The sequence below is a fragment of the Mastigoproctus giganteus genome, chromosome 11 (genome assembly GCF_048544385.1).
Source record: "Mastigoproctus giganteus isolate SK-2022 chromosome 11, ASM4854438v1, whole genome shotgun sequence".
In the NCBI taxonomy this organism is placed as follows: Eukaryota; Metazoa; Arthropoda; class Arachnida; order Uropygi; family Thelyphonidae; genus Mastigoproctus; species Mastigoproctus giganteus.
This window is the reverse complement of record NC_143585.1, coordinates 13,732,305-13,754,312: the sequence shown is the minus strand read 5'-3', so window position 1 is coordinate 13,754,312 and position 22,008 is coordinate 13,732,305. Positions and strand designations below refer to the sequence as shown.

The 22,008-nt window shown below is 39.7% G+C and overlaps 1 protein-coding gene across 1 annotated transcript in view; it reads right to left on the bottom strand.

The window, feature by feature from the left end:
- Nucleotides 1-22,008, bottom strand: part of LOC150077728 (sorting nexin-17-like) — a 229,762-nt gene that overhangs the window by 4,573 nt on the left and 203,181 nt on the right. The window contains exons 10-12 of the mRNA XM_090384829.1: nt 20,224-20,349; nt 17,886-18,080; nt 5,653-5,706 (exon numbers count right to left, since the gene is read on the bottom strand). Coding sequence (XP_090240955.1) covers nt 5,653-5,706; nt 17,886-18,080; nt 20,224-20,349 — 375 coding nt within the window. The remainder of the gene's footprint in view (nt 1-5,652; nt 5,707-17,885; nt 18,081-20,223; nt 20,350-22,008) is intronic.

The window sequence follows — 22,008 nt, the reverse complement described above, 5'->3', positions numbered from 1 at the left end:
AAACCCAGGGTCCTGAGCTGGATATCATCATTCTTCTCTTTCTTGGTGATTCCTTTCTGCTTCTGACACCCCCCCCCCCTCTCTCTCTCAGGGTAACTCGGGAATTGTTTTTTTGGCTGGTGCAGCATAAGCCTCAGGTTTCCTTGTACCATATGGATAATAATAATAATAATACTCAAGATGTGGCCTAACAATTGTCTTACGCAACGGAATAATCACCTTCTTATCCCTATTGCCAAAACCTCATGGGCTGTCTTGGCAGCATGTTTGCACTGCTTAGAGAACTTCATCTCTGAGTGCACAATTACCCACGACTTTTTCATTTGGCATTACTCTGCATGTCAGAGTAGCGGCTGAATGAAACTAATGTACTAACTATGGTACAACAGAGTTAGTACATTCATCTGAGATAACTGTTACCCATATGAAGTACCTGGCATTTGTCAATGTTAAACTTCAATTGCTACTTCTTGATCATCTGCCAGTTTAACTAGATCTTTCTTGTTGCTGCAGTGTACCCCGATTACTGTCATTACCCATTCTGCCAACCTTCATATCACCTGCAAACTTAGACAAATTTAGGCCTGATATATATTCATCAATAAATCCTGTAAACAACAACAATGGGCCCAGAAAAAGTATGCTTTCTTGTATACATTCATTTTTCCCATGCATGCCAGATAAACAGAAATGGTTTGATTTTTTTTTTTGAAGTGTCAACTATTTTATTTCAAATATTGGGATTGTGAAACTGCTATTAGATATTAAGGACACTAATGACAGTACGCTGCTGCAACAGGATCTAGAAAAGTTGAGCAGTTGGGCTGAGAGGTGGCAATTGAAGTTTAACATTGACAAATGTAAAGTACTACATATGGGAAGCAGCAACCCCAGAGTGACGTATCACTCTGTGGTACTACACTGACAGTGGTAGAGAATAAAAAGGATCTGGGGTAATTGTGCAGGCAGATATGAAGTTTTCTGAGCAGTGCAGACAGTCTGCAAGAGTAACTCATAGTGTCTTGTCAATGATATACAGGAATTTTTCTAGCAGAGATAAGGAGGTGATTATCCCCATGGGCTGTCTTGGCGGCATGTTTGCACTGCTTAGAGAACTTCATATCTGACTGCACAATTACCACAACTTTTTCATTCGGCATTACTCTGCATGTCAGAGTAGCGGCTGAATGAAACTAACGTACTAACTATGGTACCACACAGTTAGTACATTCATCTGAGATAACTGTTACCCATATGAAGTACCTGGCATTTGTCAATGTTAAACTTCAATTGCTACTATCTGATCATCTGCCAGTTTAACTAGATCTTTCTTGTTGCTGCAGTGTACCCACACCTTGAGTACTGTATAAAGGTCTGGAGGCCTCATTTTAAGGATGTAGAGCTGTTGGAACGAGTACAGAGAAGGGCAGCAAGATTAGTGAATGGAACAAAGGGTTGCTATTATGAAGAAAGGCTTAAATTTTGCAAATTACAGTGTCTGGAGACTAGGCACCTGCGAGGTGATCTGATTGAGGTGAATAAAGCCTTGAATGGTTTGAGCATGCTTGATGCTGATGGAATTCTTCCTATTGCTCAGAATAATCATTTGAGAGGGCATAAATTCAAATTGAGGAAAGACAGATGTAGGATAGATGTGAGGAAGTTTGCCTTTAGCCAGCGGGTGGTTGGTTGGTGGAACAGACTTCCATCCTTTGTTGTGGAAGTTGATAGCCTAAATAAATTGGAGGCTGAGCTGGACAGGTACTTGGAACGAACAGACGGGTGAAATGGGAGTGTGTTTTTTTTTGGCTGATGCTGCATAAGCTTGCTTTTTTGCATCATATGCCTCTACTAAGGCTAATACTAATGAAAGAGAACAACTCCTTCATAATCTTGGCATTTTTCATTGTTCCTTGGCATTGGTCCTTGAGGTTGTCACAGACATTCTCTCAGATATGCTAGACAAGCTGTTCTTGCTTACCTGGGAATCTAAAATGCTGATGGAACCGATATTCGGGTGACACTCAAGTCAAGTGGACCCAATTTCGGCGAAGTCCGGACAGTCTGTGACAGCCAAACCCTCGGCTTGCACCTTCACGACGGTAGCACTGTTAGTAATCCTGGGTATAACCTCCATGCACAAGTACATGGTGGGTGACCACCCAGGTGTGAACCAACGTAAGCAGGGGTCAAGGTGTGGCATCCACACTGCATGGAGGAATTCCACCCCTTAATTGTTACCAGGCAGTACTAGGTGGTAGATGACTCTCATCAACCGGTGCAAAACCACAACTTTGCTTATTGGAGGCTTGAAGTGGTAGAACCTATGTTTAGTCTCTAGAGCTAAGTTCCGGTCAACACTTACCCATCTCTTCCATCAATGCAGTATGATTGTTGACTTTTGATGAACATCGTGGCGAGAACCAATATTCCTTACATATCGAGGGTACAGCTCTAAAACAGTGTTTGCAGGTCCGCTGCCAGTTAGTACACCGGACTGAACCTATTGGTAACTCTCTAGGAGGCTTCCAGATCAGCTAGTGTATAATCTTGCTACCTCTACTCTGCCAGATAGTGACTGGAGGGAGTCCGAGTAGTGTGTATGCGGGGAGCATTGTCGAGGCCACGTTACGTCAAGGATCTGGGTATATCCTTACCATGTGTACGCCATATCCAAAAATTTCATTACTTCATATAGCATGTCCCACCCACTTTTTCTTACTATTGAATACACCATGAATTATCAAACTAATAGAGCAAGCTTATCTGCAAAAAGATTTAAACCTCCCAAGCACTTCCTAATTCACAAATATACGTGGTCTCAATTCTAATCTCTGATATTCCCTGTCAGAGACTTGGCAATTTGGAATCTCCTCTCTTTGATCTTCTCTGGCTTAAAATCTCTCTACCTCATTGTGTCAAATTCATCTGTTGTCTCTATCGTTCTCCCAACTCCACTAATCACTTGGAACTCTTTGACTTCCTCTCTTTCCAACTTGACTTTCTCCAGTCCAACTTTCCTAACAGTGAGATAATTTTCCTTGGTGATTTTAATGTTCACAACTCAAGCTGGCTTCCGTTTTCTTGTCACACTGACCCAGCTGGTCGATATGCTGAGGCTTTTGCAATTACTAATGACCTAGTACAGATTGTTCATTTACCTACAAGAATACCGGACAATCCTAATCATACAGCCAATACGCTTGATATTTTTCTCACAAACAACCCTTCTAAGTACACGGTCGAAGTGAGAGGTCCTTTAGGCACTTCAGATCACAACTTGGTGATTGTCTCTTCTCCAATGGAGCCTTTATCTCATGGCTATTCCCAACGTCATGCTGTTTGGCATTACAAGAATCCAAAATGGGATGACCTGTGAGATTTCTTTTCTTCTTTTCCTTGGTCGAATTACTGTTTTAAAACTTCTGATGTCAACGTTTGCTCAGATCGTGTCAGTGAAATTATTCTTGCAGGAATGGAATCCTTTATCCCACACTCCAGTTTAAAATCTCATCCTTTATCTAAACCTTGGTTTTCTAATAAATGTGCTAAGGCTGTTCAAGAGAAGAATGTTGCATATCATATTTGGCTTGTTTCTAATTCTTCAGTTTCATTTTTTGTCAACACAAAAGCTCAGCAATTGTAAAGCAGTTATTAATCAGTCCAAATTGGGGTTTGAACAGGCTAAGAGTAGAAAACTTGTTTCTTGCCCTAATGATAGCCGAGCATTCTGGTCTCTTGTCAAAGCTATTGGCCGCAACTTTTGTCCATCTCTGCTCCCACCTCTGTCCAAACCAGATGGTTCTGTTGTCACTTCAGCCAAGTATAAAGGTGACCTGCTAGCATCCCATTTTTCATCCAACTCATGTATTAATGATCTTGGTAAAACACCTCCCACCATTCCCAACACGATCCATTCAATGCCTTATGTGGTCTTCTGTCAAAAGGATGTCAGAAGGATATTGACGACTCTTGATGCTAAGAAAGCTCCAAGTCCCCGATGGTATTTCTCCACTTGTTCTCAAAACCTGTGCTCCTGAACTTACTCCTATTCTTTGCCACCTTTTTTCACTTTCTTATTCCAAAGGTGTTTTTTTTTTTCTGCTTGGAAATTTGCTCATATCCAGCCAGTCCCTAAAAAGGGTGACAAATCCCTTCTATCCAATTATCGTCCCATCGTAATTACTCCTACTCTTTCTAAAGTAATGGAGAAATCAATTAACTGCCAACTCTTAAACTACCTAGAAACCTTCCATCTGATCAATGATCGCCAGTATGGATTCTGTCAGTGTCGATCCACTTGTGATATTCTGGCTTATGTTACCCATTTATGGACTAGTTCAATGGAAAGGTTCGGTGAAACACAAGTAGTTGCTCTTGACATCTGAAAGGCTTTCGATCATGTTTGGCATAAAGGTCTTCTAAACAAGCTTCCATCTTATGGTTTGCCAACTGTTTTTAGTAATTGGTTATCCAGTTTTCTGTCTGATCGCTCACTGAAGGTGATGGTAGATGGCTCTCTGCCTTCTAACTTCTCCACTAATGCCTGTGTCCCCCAAGGTTCAGTTCTTTCCCCCACTCTTTTCCTCTTGTATATTAATGACCTTCTTCCATTGACTGGAAATCCTATCCACAGTTTTGCTGATGATAATACATTGCATTCCACTTTCCATTTTGAGAAACCCTGCCCTGATCAATCAGCATCAACTTCTTGAATATCTGCTACCAAATACTTAAATGCCAATCTCCAGGTAATTCTCCAGTGGGACAAAGACAACTTAGTTGATTTCAATTCTTCTAAAACTCAATCTTGTCTTATATCTCGCAAAAAGGATTCTTCTTCTGCTCCTATGCTTATCTTTAGTGACACTCCGATTTCTAGGCAAAATGATATATCTCTTTTGGGGATTACCCTGACTTCTAATCTCTCTCTCTTGGCACAAGCACATTACAAATTTTGCTTCCTCTGCACTCTAAAAAACTTGGTTTTCTCTTTCACTCTCGGTGTTACTTTTCTTCCAAACAGCTGCTCACTCTGTATAAATCGCAAATCCACCCTACTATGGAATATTGTTCCCACAACTGGGGTGGTGCCTCCAAAACCTCTCTGAGGCTTCTTGATTCCATTCAGAAGAGGGCAGTTAGGTTAATGAATGAATCCTCTCTAACAGAATCTCTCCACTCACTGTCTCATAGGCGTACTGTTTCTGTTGCATGCCTTTTCTACAGATACTTCCATGGTTCCATGGGCACTGTTCTTCTGAATTGGCTTCTATAATTCCCGCTCTCTCTTTCAAAACAGTCCGAACACGTGCCGCCACCAGCCAACAGCCATTTACTGTCCAACTTCAAACTCAGAACCAACTTTTCATCTTCCTCGTTTATTCATTCAACTGCCGTTTCCTGGAACAACCTTCCTTCATAAGTATTTCCTGAAAATTACAGTCTACAGAAGTTCAAGTCCATTGTCAGCAAATATCTTTCGTTTTCTCAACCTCTAACCCAAGCCCGGTACTAACCTCTCATGTTTGAGGTTTACTTAAAAAAAAAATTTAGCCAAGAAATATATTTTAGATGCTATTAGATAATTCAAAGTAATTTACAAAAGATTACATAACTTTCCATGGACAAATAAATTAATAATATACTCACAGTGATCTTACGAACATGTTCCTTCGACCTCCCTGACAGTTTCAGATCATCTTTCTACAAGGATATATAAATCTTATTACCATCTATATTACTATTTATGTTTGTATTTAAACTTGATGAAGGCATATTGGTGTGTACCTTTACAAACAAAAAAAAAATAATAATAATAAAATTAAAATATCTATTAGAGTAAGGTAGGACAACAGCATCAGTTTATATGTGGCCATGAGAAGATTAAATTTTTCATGAAATGCATATACATTTATTTCATATTGTGGAGGCATTTCGTCATGAGTTTCCTTGGTATTGCATTAACATCTAAATAAAAGCAGTGCTCTGAAAGGGAAAAGTATGCTATTTAAGGAAATGCATGCCATTACCACATCACATGATCATCTTGGGGCTAATTGGTTCTTGTTAAAAACCTAACCATGCAGTGATGAGATATATCCACAATATTATTCTTTATTTTAGTATTAGTAGTGGCAATGATACAAGAAAGCAATTGTGCAACCAGTCTCCTTCAATTTGAATTTATTACACCTCACTGTGTGCAGTCTGTGCAAGTGGAAGATTCCATCAGCAATAAACTTATTTAATTCATTTAATGCCTTAAACAGTTTGATCACATCTCCATGCAGGTGCCTGGTTTTCAGGTGTCGTGGTTTGCAGAAGTGAAGTCTTTCCAAGTAACAAGATCCTTTGTTGATCTCGCTAATCTTGTTGCACTTCCCTGCACCTTCTCCAACAGATCCGTATCCTACAAATAAGGCTTCCAGACCTGCACAGCACTCATGATGTGGCCTAACAATTGCCTTATACACTAGGATAACACCTCCTTATCCCTACCAATAAAATTCTTTTATCAATCGCAAACACTCTGTGAACTATGGTGCTCAGAACTTCGAATTGCCTGTGCAATTACCCCCAGATCTTTTTTCATTCCCCATTACCCTGAGTGTGGTATCACACAGTCTGTGCTACCCATATGTAGCACCTTGCATTTGTCAATGTTAAACTTCACTTCTCAAACCATCTGCCAAATTTGTTCGGATCTTGTTGCAAACAGCATATCCTGATTACTGTCATTAACCACCCTGCAAACCTTTGTATCACCTGTAAACTTAAACATCAAATCTGATATGTCCTCATCAATATTGTTAATAAACAGAGAAAACAACAATGAACCCGGCAGTGAACCCTGTGGAACTCCACTAATGCAGTTGGTTCATGAAAAGCAGTTGTTGTTATTTGGATTTTAGGAGCATTAGCAACTAAGGCCATATTGCTCCGGGGATATGCAGTGGTCATTCCCTGACCTTTTCGCATCCTCTGTATTTGGTGGTCACAGGTTTGAACCCTAGTCTAATCAAGAAGCATATGCTACGCACTGCTGCTCCTGCCCACCTGGCTACAGAGGCACCCCATGAAAAGCAGTGCCTACTGACAACTACTCTCTGTATTCTCCCACTTAACCATCCGTTTACCACAGCAGTACCTTGCTATTAATGTCACACAGCACAAGAAGCTTGAAAAAATTAACTCTTCCTTCATCAGAAAGAACTTCTTATTCAGAAGGGACAGCCAATCCCTACAAATGCAGCGTGCATCCTACTGCCCCTGAGGGAACGTCTTACTCAGAAGAGATGGCACACTCAGTATACGGAAGATATTTTCCCTATTATCCTGTTAAACAAGGAGTTGTTCAAATTTCACAACCTTCTTATTTTTTCTTAGCAGTAATTCATATGCAACAGCTTTTCTGAAATCCAAGTACAAAATGTCAAAATCATTTTTTGTATCCAGTTGCTTTGTTATTGTATCATAATATCCAATTAGATTCTTTCTCTTGCCCAGATTAAGAACTTGAGGGGGCACAGATTCAAATTGAGGAAAGACAGTTGTAGAATCCATGTGTGGAAATTTGCCTTTAGGGTAGTTGATAGCCTAAATAAATTTAAGGCTGAGCTGGACGGTCATTTGGAACGAATGGAGAGTTTTTTTTTTTTTTTTTTGTTTGCTGATGCTGCATAAGCTTGTTCTTGCATCGTACGCCTCTACTAATGCTAATCTGTCTTAGCTTACCTAACCTCCATTATGACTTGATTGTAGATTAGTTTATATATACCGTAGGCATCTGTACAATCCATTGTTTATGCAATAGATAATGGATTGTACTGTATCCATTTGTACAATTTGAACTGTATCTCTTTCGTTGGTTAAAAAAAAAAAAAAAAAGCTATGATAAAATCTCTGAATTTACTGTTGGTAATATCAGTTGGTTACTGCATAGAATTTAAAAACTGAAACCACTGTAGTCACCTTTACGAAAGCAAAAGCCCTTTTCCTGCCTTTGACAGTAGTTACATCTTTAAGTAAATCTAACATCAATACACTGATCTCTGCCACCTAGTGGATCTACAGACTCTTTATACAAGTTGAGGAAATGGGATCACTGTAAAAAAGCTAAGCCTTTTGCTATTTCACAGGTCATGGCATCAGCTGAAAAGTCACAGCAAACGAACAAAAAAATTAATTGGTGACAGATATGAAAGATCAAACAACTAGTTTCAAATTAAATTATAATATTGGAAGTTCTGTAGTGTGAATGGACAAAAGGAAGACATTGTGCGTGAGTTGCCATTACTCTGTTTACAAATTAAAGATGACCTGTCTTCTCTATGGGGGGGGGATTGAAAAGTGTGTGGTACAGTATGAAAAATTTATGTACTTGATGTATAACACTTCAAATATTAACCCACAAAGTTTCATGCAGATTCCATTACAGGTCGTGAAGTGAAAACTGTGTGAATGAGGAAAGATGCACAAAACGAGTCACCATGAAGTCATCCATTATGTGGGAAAAAGGGACTAATGCCAAAGGCATTAGTCTGTTGTCGTGGGGATATGGTTACATTAGGGAAGGATGTTCCCTTCCTATTCTTCAGACAAGATTGGCCTTTAATAAATCTGTACCGTGAGTGAAGTATAACTGCATTCACTGCGTAGGTAGTCTGCATTACTTCTTTAACCACCAACTTGAGAACTACAACCAGGACTCGGGGGATGAGAGTATCCAAGCACCAGTCAAAGAATTTTCAGCTCCGAGAAATGATAAATTTTTGAAGAATTTTGCCATTTTATTGCACTAATTGTCATATTACATTGTACTCTACAAGTAGCTTTATAGTCCTAGTCATAGTCGTTATTTTATTTTTAATTTAGCTAGAGATTTTGTACGTTACTACTTAATATACATAGAACATTTGTATTGTTTGAATCTGCTGCCGTTGTTACTCTATAACAGAGTGAATGGTACGTGAATTCAAATATTTTTTATAGTGGTAAATAAGCAGCTGTAAAGTTCAAATCACTTAGGTTGGCATTAGTTGGATAATTTTGTTATATTTATAATTAACTTATAAATTTTCAGCATAAAAGTATGGAAACTTGGTAGCATTATTGCTGTATAACTGGTACAATCGATAAGAACATTTGAATTTTAATTATATATAATAAATGATGTAAACTTCATAGCACAACCAGTGTATAGTGCTTTAATTGCATTATTAGATATATTTGTTCAGTGAAGTATCTATGTATTTAATACAGAAGTCGTTTTCTTTCGATACTCAGTGTGAACGATGAAGGCTTAACTGAGCGGGCTGGAAGTGGTCTCAAATTGAAGATGAGGGATGCATAGGTGACGATCGGAGTGAAGATAGTTTTGTAGAACAGTTGGAGGACTCGCTTTTTCAAGCCCCATTCTTTACGCGTGACCCTGGCAACCATGGCTGCGTAGCCTCTTATTTTTTCACGGAGATATTTCAGATGGTCCTGAAATGACAGGTTTTGGTCCAATATCACACCTAGGTATTTCAGTTGGTTGGAGAATTTGATTGTTTCCTGCCCAATTTTTATTTGCGGAGGACGCCTAAGTTCAAGGCATCCCTTTAGTAGGATGGAGTTTGTTTTTGTGGGGGATATTTTGAGCAGATTTCGGTTTGCCCATTCCTGGAGAGTGGTCAGGACCCGATTTGCGAGGACCTCAAATGCGGCTCTTGAGTTTGCCTGTATCGTCAGAATGAGATCGTCCACAAATGCCTGAGATTGTACTTCTTGGAGATCGATGTTAAGAAAGGTGTCCAAGACAATATTCCACAGTAGCGGGCCAAGGACCGAACCTTGAGGGCAGCCCCCGATGTACATGCCTAGAGAGTTTGCCATAGGGGGGGGCGGTGACTTTGATGGTTCTGTTGCTTAGGTAACTTTTGATGGTGTTATAGAGGTTTTCCAGCATGTTGGCTTCACGCAGCCTTGCCAGGACGCTCGGCCACCAAAGTGAGTTGAACGCCCCAGCGAAGTCCACAGCTATCACTAGGAAGTATTAGTATTAGTAACGGCCGCATGGTGCAAGAAAGCCTATGGCTTATGCTGCATCAGCCAAAAAAAAAAAAAAAAAAAAAAATCCGAACAAAACAATGATAAAAACAAAAAAAAAAATAAATAAATAAAATAAATAACTAAATAATAATAATTAATAAATAAAAAAAAAAAATAAAAAATAAAATAAAATATAAATAAAAAGGAAATTAAACCTATCATCCTATGCGCTTCCCTTACCCGAAAGTACTATCCAGATGACCTTTGAATTTCCCCAAACTGTCGGCCTCTACCACCCATGAAGGCAACTTATTCCAGTAATTTATAACTCGCTGGCTAAAATAAAACTTCCTGCAGTCCAATCTAAACATTTCCCCCCGTAACTTGAATTTATGTCCCCTAGTTCTAGCATCATTTATAATCTTGAATTACATTGTAATACAAACAGATGTAATACAAGTACTTTGTATTACATCTGTTTACCTTGGTCAGGAGGTGAGTTAAGGAGTCCACGGCGGAGGTTCCCCGCCTGAAGCCGAATTGGTTTGCTGAGGCCAGGCCTGCCTCATCATAGTAATGTTGGATCCGTGTGTAGAGTAGTCGTTCAAATAGCTTACTGATAACTGTCAAAAGTGCAATGGGCCGGTAAGTGTGCAGAAACATGGGAAAATATATCACGGGCTTCCTAGGTGTGCAGAAACATGGGAAAATATAAAAATTCTGAATAGTTTTATTTTACAGAATGGGCCAATTTTCTCTATTAGAACTGCCTACCTTAAAAGAAAGAATAGTTTTATTTCACAGAAAGGATTTGACACACACTGGCTTACCTGCTGATGACCAAACACAGACTACATTTCTTTAGGACAGCTAGAGAAAAACTCTGCTGCCAATTGCGAAATTTTCACAAGGGGTACTGCTAGTTTTTAATTATTTTGAATTTGAACGAAAATCTCGCCTCACACCAGAGCAGCAAAGCAAAGGGCTCAAGCTAGTGGGAGTGCTGTGGCCCTGTGGAGAACTTAGGAGGGGCAGTTGTCTTTCGAATTATGGATTTATGAGATGGCTTGTTTGATGTTTGCAGAGCTATCAGGAATGGGACAGGATATTGCTAAGGTGGATGTCTTTGTGTGTGCTTGTTATTGTTTGTTATTTGATTTTTAGGAGCATTAGCAACTAAGGCCATATTGCTCCAGGGATATGCGGTGGTCATTCCCTGACCTTTCCGCATCCTCCGTATTTGGTGGTCACGGGCTCGAAACCCAGTCTAATCAAGAAGCGTGTGCTATGCACTGCTGCTCCTTCCCACCTGGCTACAGAGGTGTCCTTTGTGTGTGCTCGATGTAAGTAGTGTGAAGATGTTGGTTGCCAATTCAGCATTGTCATGGGCTTAATAATAGCTTGAAGAACAGGGTGGATGTCCTCTAAGGAGAGTGAAGATATTAGGTGTCAAGACAGCATTGTTATGGGCCTTTTTAACAGCTTGAAGAACAGGGTGGATGTATTCAAAGGAATTAAATTGGGGGCCCCATCAAGCTCTCAGCTGCCCACATCAACACTGGAGCTTGCACTTGATCATCAGGCAACACAGCAGCAAACCAGACCAGACAAGAAAGCACCAGTCCCACAAGAGCTAGTTGTTGTCGGAGACTCTACTGCCAAGGAAATGGGAAATATATTGTGCAAAAGCGATAGGTGGAATAGGATCAACGTATGTCTGCCAGAGTCAAGAGTGGATGGCATTGGAGAGCAGATATCATCTTTTAAGGGTACAAAAGGTGATATTGTTGTACACATTCACACTAATGACATCAAGAGTAGGAGATCTGCAGACTTACTTAACAAGTACCTTAACTTCTGTTCAGGGAAAGTAATGGAGTCACTGGTTAAAGAAGCACTGCAGGATCATTTAGACAAGACTGCAGCAAAAATTAAGACAGCATGGGTTTGTCAAGGGGAAGTCTTGTCTGACCAATTTGATTGGATACTACGATGTGGCCATAAAGGAACTGAATGTCAAAAATAATTTTGATATCATATACTTGGATTTCATGAAAGCTTTTGATAATGTTGCACATGGAAGACTGCTGTACAAATTGGAGGTATGGCATTAAGGGTAAGTTGCTACAATGGGTAAAGGGTTGGTTGAGTGGGAGACGAAAGAGAGTGGTAATCAATGAACATTGCTCCTCGTGGACAAATGTTATTAGTGGAGTTCCCCAGGGCCCATTGCTGTTTTCCGTATTCATCAATGATATTGATGAAGGTATATCAGGATTAATGTCCAAGTTTTCAGATGATACAAAGGTTGGCAGGGTTGTTAACGACAGTAAAGACAGTATGCTACCTCAACTGGATCTAGATAAGTTGGGTAAATGGGCTGGGAGTGGCAATTGAAGTTTAACATTGACAAATGCAAAGTACTGCATATGGGTAGCAATAACTGAAGAGAAATTTACCAAATGTGTGGTACTACACACTGGGAAGTGGAAAAGACCTGGGGGTAATTGTGCAGTCAAATATGAAGTTCGCTGAGCAGTGCACACAGGCTGCCAGGGCAGGTCATGGAGTCTTGTCAATGATATATAGGAATTATGCTAGCAGGGACAGGGAGGTGATAATCCCATTATACAAGGCAATGGTCAGGCTACACCTAGAGTACTGTGTACAGGTCTGGAGGACTCATTTTAGGAAGGCTGTACAGTTGTTAGAATGAATACAAAGAAGGGAAACAAGATTGATGAGGGGAACAAAGGGGTGCTCTTACCAAGAAAGTTAAGTTCTGCAAATTGCAGCACTTGGAGAGTAGGCACCTGCGAGGTGATCTGATTGAGGTGTATAAGGCCTTGAATGGGTTGAGCAAGCTGAATGCTAATGGAATTCTTCCTCTTGCTCAGATTAAGAACCCGAGGGTACATAGATTCAAATTGAGGAAAGGCAGTTGTAGAATAGATGTGCAGAAATTTGCCTTTAGCCAGTGGGTGGTTGATTGGTGGAACACTTTCATATTTTTTTGTGGAAGTTGATAGCCTTAATAAATTTAAGGCTGAGCTGGACAGGCATTTGTAACGAATGGAGGGTGTTTTTTTTTTTACTTTGACTGATGCTGCATAAGCTTTCTTTCTTGCATCGTATGCCTCTACTAATGCTATGCACAGGGCAATGTTGAAAACATGTCATCAGTTAGAGTTAAATTTGAAAGTGACTGCAATTCTGCCCAGACAAAATAGGAGGGAGAGTACGATGATAGCCTTGTCAACCAATTCAGCCCTGGAGAGATTGATGGGGTATAATTTTTCACAGCATGGTCCATGCTTGTTAACAGGAGAGACTGATTAAACATAGTTAGGATACATATAAATAGAAAGGGTGCAAGAATATTTGCTGTGCTATCGAGGAAGTGGTAGGAGGGTTGGAAACTGCAAGCTTGTGGGGGATACACAGACTAATAGATTAACAATAGCCACAGGAAGAGGTGAAAGCGATTCTTGCACTGCTTCTATTGGAATGAGCAGCAACAGCCTTGAAAGCAAGGTGCTGGGGATTTCAGGAACTGCTTGGAGTCATTATGAAACAAATAAATATTTCGGCTGTGTTATGGTAGCTAAGAGTATGAAAAGATGTATACAGGGTGTCTCAAAAATATTGGTACAAACGTTTAGGAGAGGTAGGTAACATCTAAAGGAATGTGAATCACATAGGAACTCATAACCGGAAACGTCACCGTAAGTCGGTACACGGCGCTGTTCAACAGTTCGCGAGAGGGAAAATTTCTGGTTTACTCATTCAAGCAGTAGTCGCCGCACTGAGAGCATGCATCGATATACGAACTGTGAGCTGGCAGACATGCACCTAGTGTATGGATTAGCAGAGGGCCCACACGGTGTGCACCCCCATGCGGCACAACATCGCTTCGCAATAAATGTGTGGGCAGGTATGGTCGGTGACTGCTTAGTCGGCCCATACCTGTTGCCATCCCGAATGAACTCCGCTAAATATCGGATCTTTCTTGAACAAGTTCTACCAGGGTTACTTGACGATGTTCCAGCAAATGTGAGACGCAACATTTGGTTTCAACATGACGGGGCACCTGCCCATTATGGAAGGTTTGTTCGTGAAGATGTGTTCGTTTTGGGCGTCGATGGATTGGCCGTGGTGGACCCGTTGCCTGGCCCCCCACGCTCACATGATTTATTGAGCCTTGATTTCTTTCTGTGGGGGGGGCCCTCAAATCTATCGTGTATGAATCGTCTGTGGAGATGGAAATGGATCTCGTGGCGAGACTCGTCTGCACTGCTGCTACTGTCAAAGAAACTCCAGGTGTGTTTGACCGTGTCCGCCAATCCATGTTGTGTTGGTGTCAAGCGTGCATCGCGCCTCATGGTGGAAGCTTTGAGCATCTGTTGTAACATCATGAAATGCATCCATCTCGTACTCCATTGTTAATATTATGTCAAATAAATGTTTGTCACTAATTACTGTCTTGTGTCATTTCTGCTTCTTGTGCCTCTGCTACTATTTTCCCGTGACATTTCCGGTTATGGATTCCTATGTAATTCACATTCCTTTAGATGTTACCTACCTCCTCTAAAGGTTTGTATCAATATTTTTGAGGCACCCTGTATATATACTTGCATGTACACCAATGCTAGGAGCATAGTAAATAAATTTGATGAATTTGAAGTGCTGATCAAGACATCAAATGTAGACATTGTTGGGATCTTGCAGATAGGGTGTCACTCATATATAGCGGATGACAGTGTAAAATATTATGGAAATCCCAAAGTCTCAAAACTTTATTCGACATGTTGGACAGACAACTTGTATAGTGTAGGCGGACAAATGCTAACTTATTGTGATTTTCTCTTGTAGAGGATCTGTGTTCTCGTTTTGAATTTAGAATAAATGGTGTAAATTTAAACCAAATAGGATAACGTAAGCTATTAAGAAGTATTTTTGGAATATTAAATTTTAGAAATATATTTTAAGTCAGAAATTCTCTTACCCTGAGATTTATTCAGTAATGGCTGCATCCAGGTAAGATGCAATAAGAATAGTATTGTTGTTGTTTTTTTGGTGCAAGGGCTACTTAGGCCATATTGTGTCTATCACCATTATGAATGTTACATATGTAATAAATAAATTACATATGTAAAATTCCTCAAAATCACTTAAAAACGATCATATAATTCTATCTTTTTCGTAAAGTGAAAGAACTCCAGCAGATTAGCCTCGTTACCTATGATGTGGCAGAGTGTCAAGGGTTCTTTAAGGTTTGGCAGAAAGCTAAAAGAGAAATGAGACATTCATCTCATGTATGGACTTAATGAGTGTAACTTGGACACAGAAAGACTTCTGTACACAGAAACCATTCTGAAACATCATCTGTCAGATAAGACCATATCTAACAGATGATGTAGATTTACTTGAGCGTGTACAGAGAAGGGTAACAAGATTGGTGAGGGGAATGAAGGGATCCTCTTACCAAGATCTGCAAATTGCAGTGGCTGGAGACTAGGCACCTGCGCAGTGATCTCATTGAGGTGTATAAGGCCTTGAATAAGAAGGTCAGATTATGAACTTAAGGGGGGGGCATAAATTCAAATTAAGAAAAGACAGATGTAGAATAGATGTGTGGAAATTTGCCTTTAGCCAGCAGGTGGTTAATTGCTGGAACAAACTTCCATCTGTCGTTGTGGAAGTTGATAGGTTGAATAAATTTAAGGAGGAACTGGACAGGCATTTGGAGGGAATGGTGTGATTTTTTTTTTTTTTTTTTTTTGGCTGATGCTGCATAAGCTCATACACATGCTTACTACTACTACTACCATTTGGAAAATAGACAAACATCTCGAAGATACAGGATCATTCAACAAGCAAGTTTCAGATGGTGTTGGAGATGGTGTGATCATTTTTTTTTTTTTTTTTTTGGCTGATGCTGCATAAGCTCATACACATGCTTACTACTACTACAAAGGGTACTAGGAAAGTTTTGCAATACAGCTTTGTTTATTTAATTTTTTCAAAGTAATTTCCTCTACATTCAATACACCTCTCCATCCTCCGAAACCAATCTTTAAACCAGTTCTGCCAAGTTTCACTAGGGAGTAAAGCATACTCGTTGTCCCAAGCCCGTAGAAGGTCCTCATCACTGGAAAACCGCCTCCCTTTTAGCTTCATTTTCACATGCGGGAACAGTGCAAAGTCGCAGGGAGCAAGGTCTGGACTGTAGGGAGGGTGCTCGAGAAGTTTCAGTCCTGTCGTGGTCAAATATTCGGTGCAGGCTTTGGCGCGGTGAGCTGGAGCATTATCGTGATCGAGGTACCAGGTGTCCATTCTTGACTTTGGCCGCAGGTTCTTCATAGATCCAATGACTTTAGGCAGGCATTGTTCAGTATACCACTTAGCTGTGACTGTCTTCTGCGTGTCCAAAACGACACGTTCCACAATTCCATTCGATTTGAAAAATACAGCTATCATTTTCTTCTTTACAGATCGGGATTTTCTGACAATTACGGGTGTGTCGTCATCATCAAAGACCCAAACTTTGTTTTGAGCCTTGGTCGGCAGATCGTAATAGTACAGCCAAGTCTCGTCACCTGTCACGATGTTGTTCACATACCGAGATTGTCCCTTATCAAACTTTTTTAACATCTCCCGGCACCAAGTCACACGTCGTGTCATCTGCTCTTCAGTCAGTTGATGCGGCACCCAGAGAGAACAAAGTTTCTTCACGTGCAAATGATCTTGCAGAATCGAACGAATTGCTGGTGCATTTAGGCCCAAAGTATCCTCTATCTGTTGGTAGGTCACTCGCCTGTTTTCGTCAAGCATTTTCCTCACAGCAGTAACGTTTTCCTCCGTAACTGACGTTCGTGGCCTTCCCGGCCTCTCAGAATCCTCCAGAGTGAAATTTCCCCTTTGGAATTCTCTATACCACCTGAATATCGTTGTACGATGTGGACAATCATCATCTAGTGCAAGAGTCATTTGTTCTAAGCACTGGTCTATGGTTAAACCACGCACGAAATTATACCGCAAAACTGTCCTTATCTCATTTCGTGACCACGATGCCATCGCAAGCACTTTACACTCTCACTACTAATGAATAACTGAGCCCATCGACTTGGCGCGGCGGCTACTATGCACGTATGAACATGTCTCAACATGCAGCAACAAGCAGCTTCCTGTGATTCATTGTTGCGTCATATTGCAAAACTTTCCTAGTACCCTTTGTACTACCATTTGGAAAATAGACAAACATCTCGAAGATACAGGATCATTCAACAAGCAAGTTTCAGATGGTGTTGGAGATAGGTTGGAGGAGCAGATCCTGAATCATGTCGAGAAAAATCCCAGGGACAGCATCAAGAAGGCCTTACTGAAGCTAATTTCCCACTATCAGAAGCTTTTGTACTTGGTTCCCACAACAACATGATCCTCGTTTTCTACCTTCTATGATATTTTTTTTAATGGGGTTCACTTCACAAGAAATGGTGTGATCAATTTTCATAGTACTCGTGACTGGACAGAAGAGAATCCACATGTGACACAAACCGAAATACTTTGCCAATGTATAGAACAAGGCTGCTAGCAAATCTAAACAATACATAAATTTTTTTAACACAAACAGTCCATGAATAGGTGTGTTAAGATGTATTAAAGCCCATGGTAGTAAGCATGTTCTCCAAAGTGAAAGCAAGTGCTCAACAGAAAATTTCCTTTGAAGATAAGGCAGATAATTTTTGGAACACCAAATAACACAGCAATACATGCCTACCTGGCACATCTACTTGGATGCACAACCAACTTTAAAAATAGCTTTTAAAGCATTCTGAAAGCTTACTTACATTGGTACTATGAACAATTCCATCAGAGGAGACTGATCGGCTCACAGACATCTGGTAACTACTACCATCTCTTTTCATATAACTCCATGATCCCCTCCTGTTTGTTTTATCTTGAGGTCTTCTAAATTTAGATCCACTTTTCTTCATTAATAATTCATCCACCATTCCTTGGAGACACATGCTCATCAATATAGCCTTCAAAAAATAAATAAACAAATAAATAAATGATATTCGTGGAATAATTATGTCAGCAACACCACTAATTTAATATTGAATAACTCAACGTACCAGAATGACTAAAAGTTCTCCTAGGGGTGGTTAGTTATTAGATTGCAAGAAATATTTAAAACATAAACACACTGTTCCTTAATCTAACATTTTTGAATAAATTATCATTAAGAACTCCCACTACTACCAATTATTATTTTCACCTCATCTACGCCTTAAGTAATTCCACTTTTACCATCATTCTCATCTTGTGGTAAATGGGGATATTTACATGGGGTGGATAGGATCAATCCAGTTACATTAAAGGAGGCAAGCAAACTTTTAGCCTTGATTATGAAAACATCCCTAGATTCAGGAGCAGTCCCTATGAACTGCAGATGGAAAAATGTAACACTGAATTCACAAAAGGTGTTCAAAGGGAGACATCAGCAACTGCAAACCTGTTAGTCTGACTTCTGTTTCAGGGAAAATAATGGAATCACCGGTTAAAAAAGTAACGCAGTCACAGCACATATCTGTTAAGGGCTGATCTTATCTAGCCAATCTGATTGGATACTATGACACAGTAAACAAAGGAACTGAATGTAAAAAATAATTTTTACATCTTATGCTTAGATTTCAGAAAAGCTTTTGATGTTGTTTCACAAAAAAAAAAGACTACTATACAAATTGGAGCAGTGTGGCATTAAGAGCAAGTTACTGCTATGGATAAAGATGTGGTTGAGGCGGGGGGGGGGGGGGGGGGGCAGATTACCAATGGACACTGCTCTTCTTGGACTAATGTTATTATCAGAATCCCCAAGAGTTCAGTGCTTGGTCCACTGTATTGTCTTCTATATTAATTAATGATATTGACAAAAGCATAACAGGTTTAATACCTAAGTTTGCAAATGATATTAAGGTTGGAAGAGCAGTTAATCAGAGTAATCAGGCTATGCTACTGCAACATGTCCTAGACAAATTAGGCAAGTAATAATATTCACAAATGCAAGGTACTTTGTATGGGAAGCAGTAATACCAGGTTAATGAATCAGCTGTGTGGTACCACACTAAGGGCCGTGAGAATGAAAAAACCTGGAGAGTAATTATGCAGTCAGATATGAAGTTCTCTGAGCAGTGCACACAGGCTGCTAGGATAACTCATGGCGGTTTTCTCAATGATATATAGGAATTTGGCCAGCAGGAGTAAGGAGTGATTATTTCTCTGAATAAGGCAATAGTCAGTCCACATTTTGAGTACTGCCTACACATCTGGAAGTCTTATTATTTAGGAAGAATGCGAATTCTGTTGGAACAGGGGCATAGAAGAGCAAAAAAAAAATATTGGTGAGGGGAGCAAATGGGGGCTTTTTTATTTTCAGTTTTGCAAATGTGATTAATGACATTAATTGGGGTATGCTACTTCAAGAAGATCTAGATATACCAGGAAAATGAGAACCTTTTCAATTAAAAACAATATTACTTATTTTCAGTCAACCTATGGATGACAATGACATTTATAAATCTGCATAAGGCCAAGCCTTCTATCGCATGAGGGAACGCAGTAGGCACAAGACAGTAACACAGAAAAACATAATGCAGAGAAGTTTAATTATCTAATTATTAAGGAATTTTTACTACACAAGAATAATTTTACTCATGCAATCTGAGCAAAATATTATGAACAGATTAACCATAGTAGTCCAACCAAAGAAATGTGGAATCGAAAATACATCTTCCCAATTCAAATTCTTCTTATACCAAATGTATGAGGCTGCAAATGGGCTTGAGAAACAGGCTCTAAGTTGTGATCTGAGGTAGCCAGAGGACAACTCTTGGGTGAATCATCTCAGGACCTCCTGTCTTATCAAAGCAGGGGGCAAAAGTGGTGTTCTGAAGTTAGTCCTATCAATCACTAGGATCTCTCTCTCTCTCTCTCTCTCTCTCTCTCTCTCTCTCTAAGTTTCCACAGGTCACAGCACACTACATTCCTATGATGTTAGCCTCTGATCTATACTGAGTGTTGGATCCCTAGTGATGCTAAACTGAAAGACCAGCAGCAAAACTGGGAGGTCCTCTCATCATGCCTACTTCAAGAGAAAGAGTACTATGACCATATTTACATTCTTACCTGATCACTAACAACACTGATCCACTGCAGCTTATCTTTGCTTAACAGATACTCAAAGGATAACTCTAGGCGTAAACTGCTGCTAGAAGATACACCAGTATGTCCTCCATTTGTTTGGTCTGGAAGCTGAAGAAACAACAAAACATAAATCAAATACCAATATGCAGTATTAATATGAAATTAATTATTGTTTTGATAATTAAATATTAGGATGCAATCTATCTTTTTTATTATCAAATATCATTCAAATGGATTTAATCAATTTTGAGTGATGTTTAATTTATCTACAAATTACTTTGAAGCATCTCTTAAAAAGAGAAGTTAATCAGCTTGTTTATAACCATGGCATATTTTGCCATGGGTATAAATGTATTATACAATATAATAGTCCCTTTTTAGAATATAGGATATCATATTATATTACACAGTACAGTATTCTACTATAATATAGTAGAGTTGACAAAAAAACAGGATTTGATGAGCTGAACGTCATCTTCTGTATTTATGTTTCACTCAAATGGCCTCTTAATGCTCTTCATTTTCCTTTTCTCTGTCTGGTGCTATTTATATTTCACTATCAGTGTGAAATCCAAAATCATTTTCGCTGTTAATCCAATTTGTAACCTCTTCTGACTAATTTTATCTCCTTGGCTAATTTGGTTTATTAGTTCAACAAATGATATCAGTTCTTCGCTATCCTCAACTTCACTGACACTAGTTTCAAAATCTTTTAGAAAAATCACCTGATTTCACCCCATAATTTTCTGTGAGGTTTCAAAATAACATCTGACTTTAGTGAGAGAAAACCCCACCTTTTTAAGTTTTTCTTCCCCTTTTAATATAGTTCTATCATCAGTTTGCCCAACTACAAGAAGATTTTTAAAGCACTGCAGTGATTGCCTGAATCACATTTTGGCCCACTGCAGAATTAGAGGTGAAGAAAAAACAAAAATGTGAGGAAGAAATATTATTACAATGTCTCCACCACAAGACTTGTAGTTTGTAAACTGGCCTGCACACATCAGTTTTCCATAAACTGAAGTTCTAAAATACAAGCCAACGCACTGGACCAAAACATCTAGAAAGGAGAGGGTGTTGCTTGTTTCTAGTTTGAGGATAAACTGGATGAAAGATGATTGGGAGTTGAGATGTTGCAGTAGTTGGGATTCTGATCCCCGAGGGATAATCACAAAAATATCATCCACGTATAGACACCAGAGGGTGATGGGGTCGGACAGGTTTGAAAATATACGGCTTTCTAATTCATCCATGGCAATGTTGGCCATGATAGAACCAAAGGAGGCTCCCACAGCCAAGCAATAAATCTGGCAGAACATCTCAAATGCCTACATTCCCCACTAACTGTGTGTATCAGAACACCTTACCAGAATCCTACGTGCCTATCATATAAGGTGCTCACAACTTCCTGGTAGGAAGTAATGTTCGATTATTTCTAGAGTGAAAACACCAATCCCCTCCTTCTTACGTAGCTGTTCTGTAGGCGAAACTGCTAGAAGGCTAAAAGATGGTCTCGGAACATGAAAGGGCCCTACAGTTCGCTGAATCTGAACACACTGCTCTTGCCGAGCACTATTGGTCTGAACAACATGACCTCGATCCCTGACTTGATATTAAGATCGATGAAGACTTGCGTAACTACCACCAACACTCATGGCACTACACATAACCAAATATAGCAGTGTCTCCAACCGTAATAGGGGAGTAAGCATGCACCCAATTATGAAGGCAGCTGTTTTACAGTATGACGATCACTGGCATATGTCT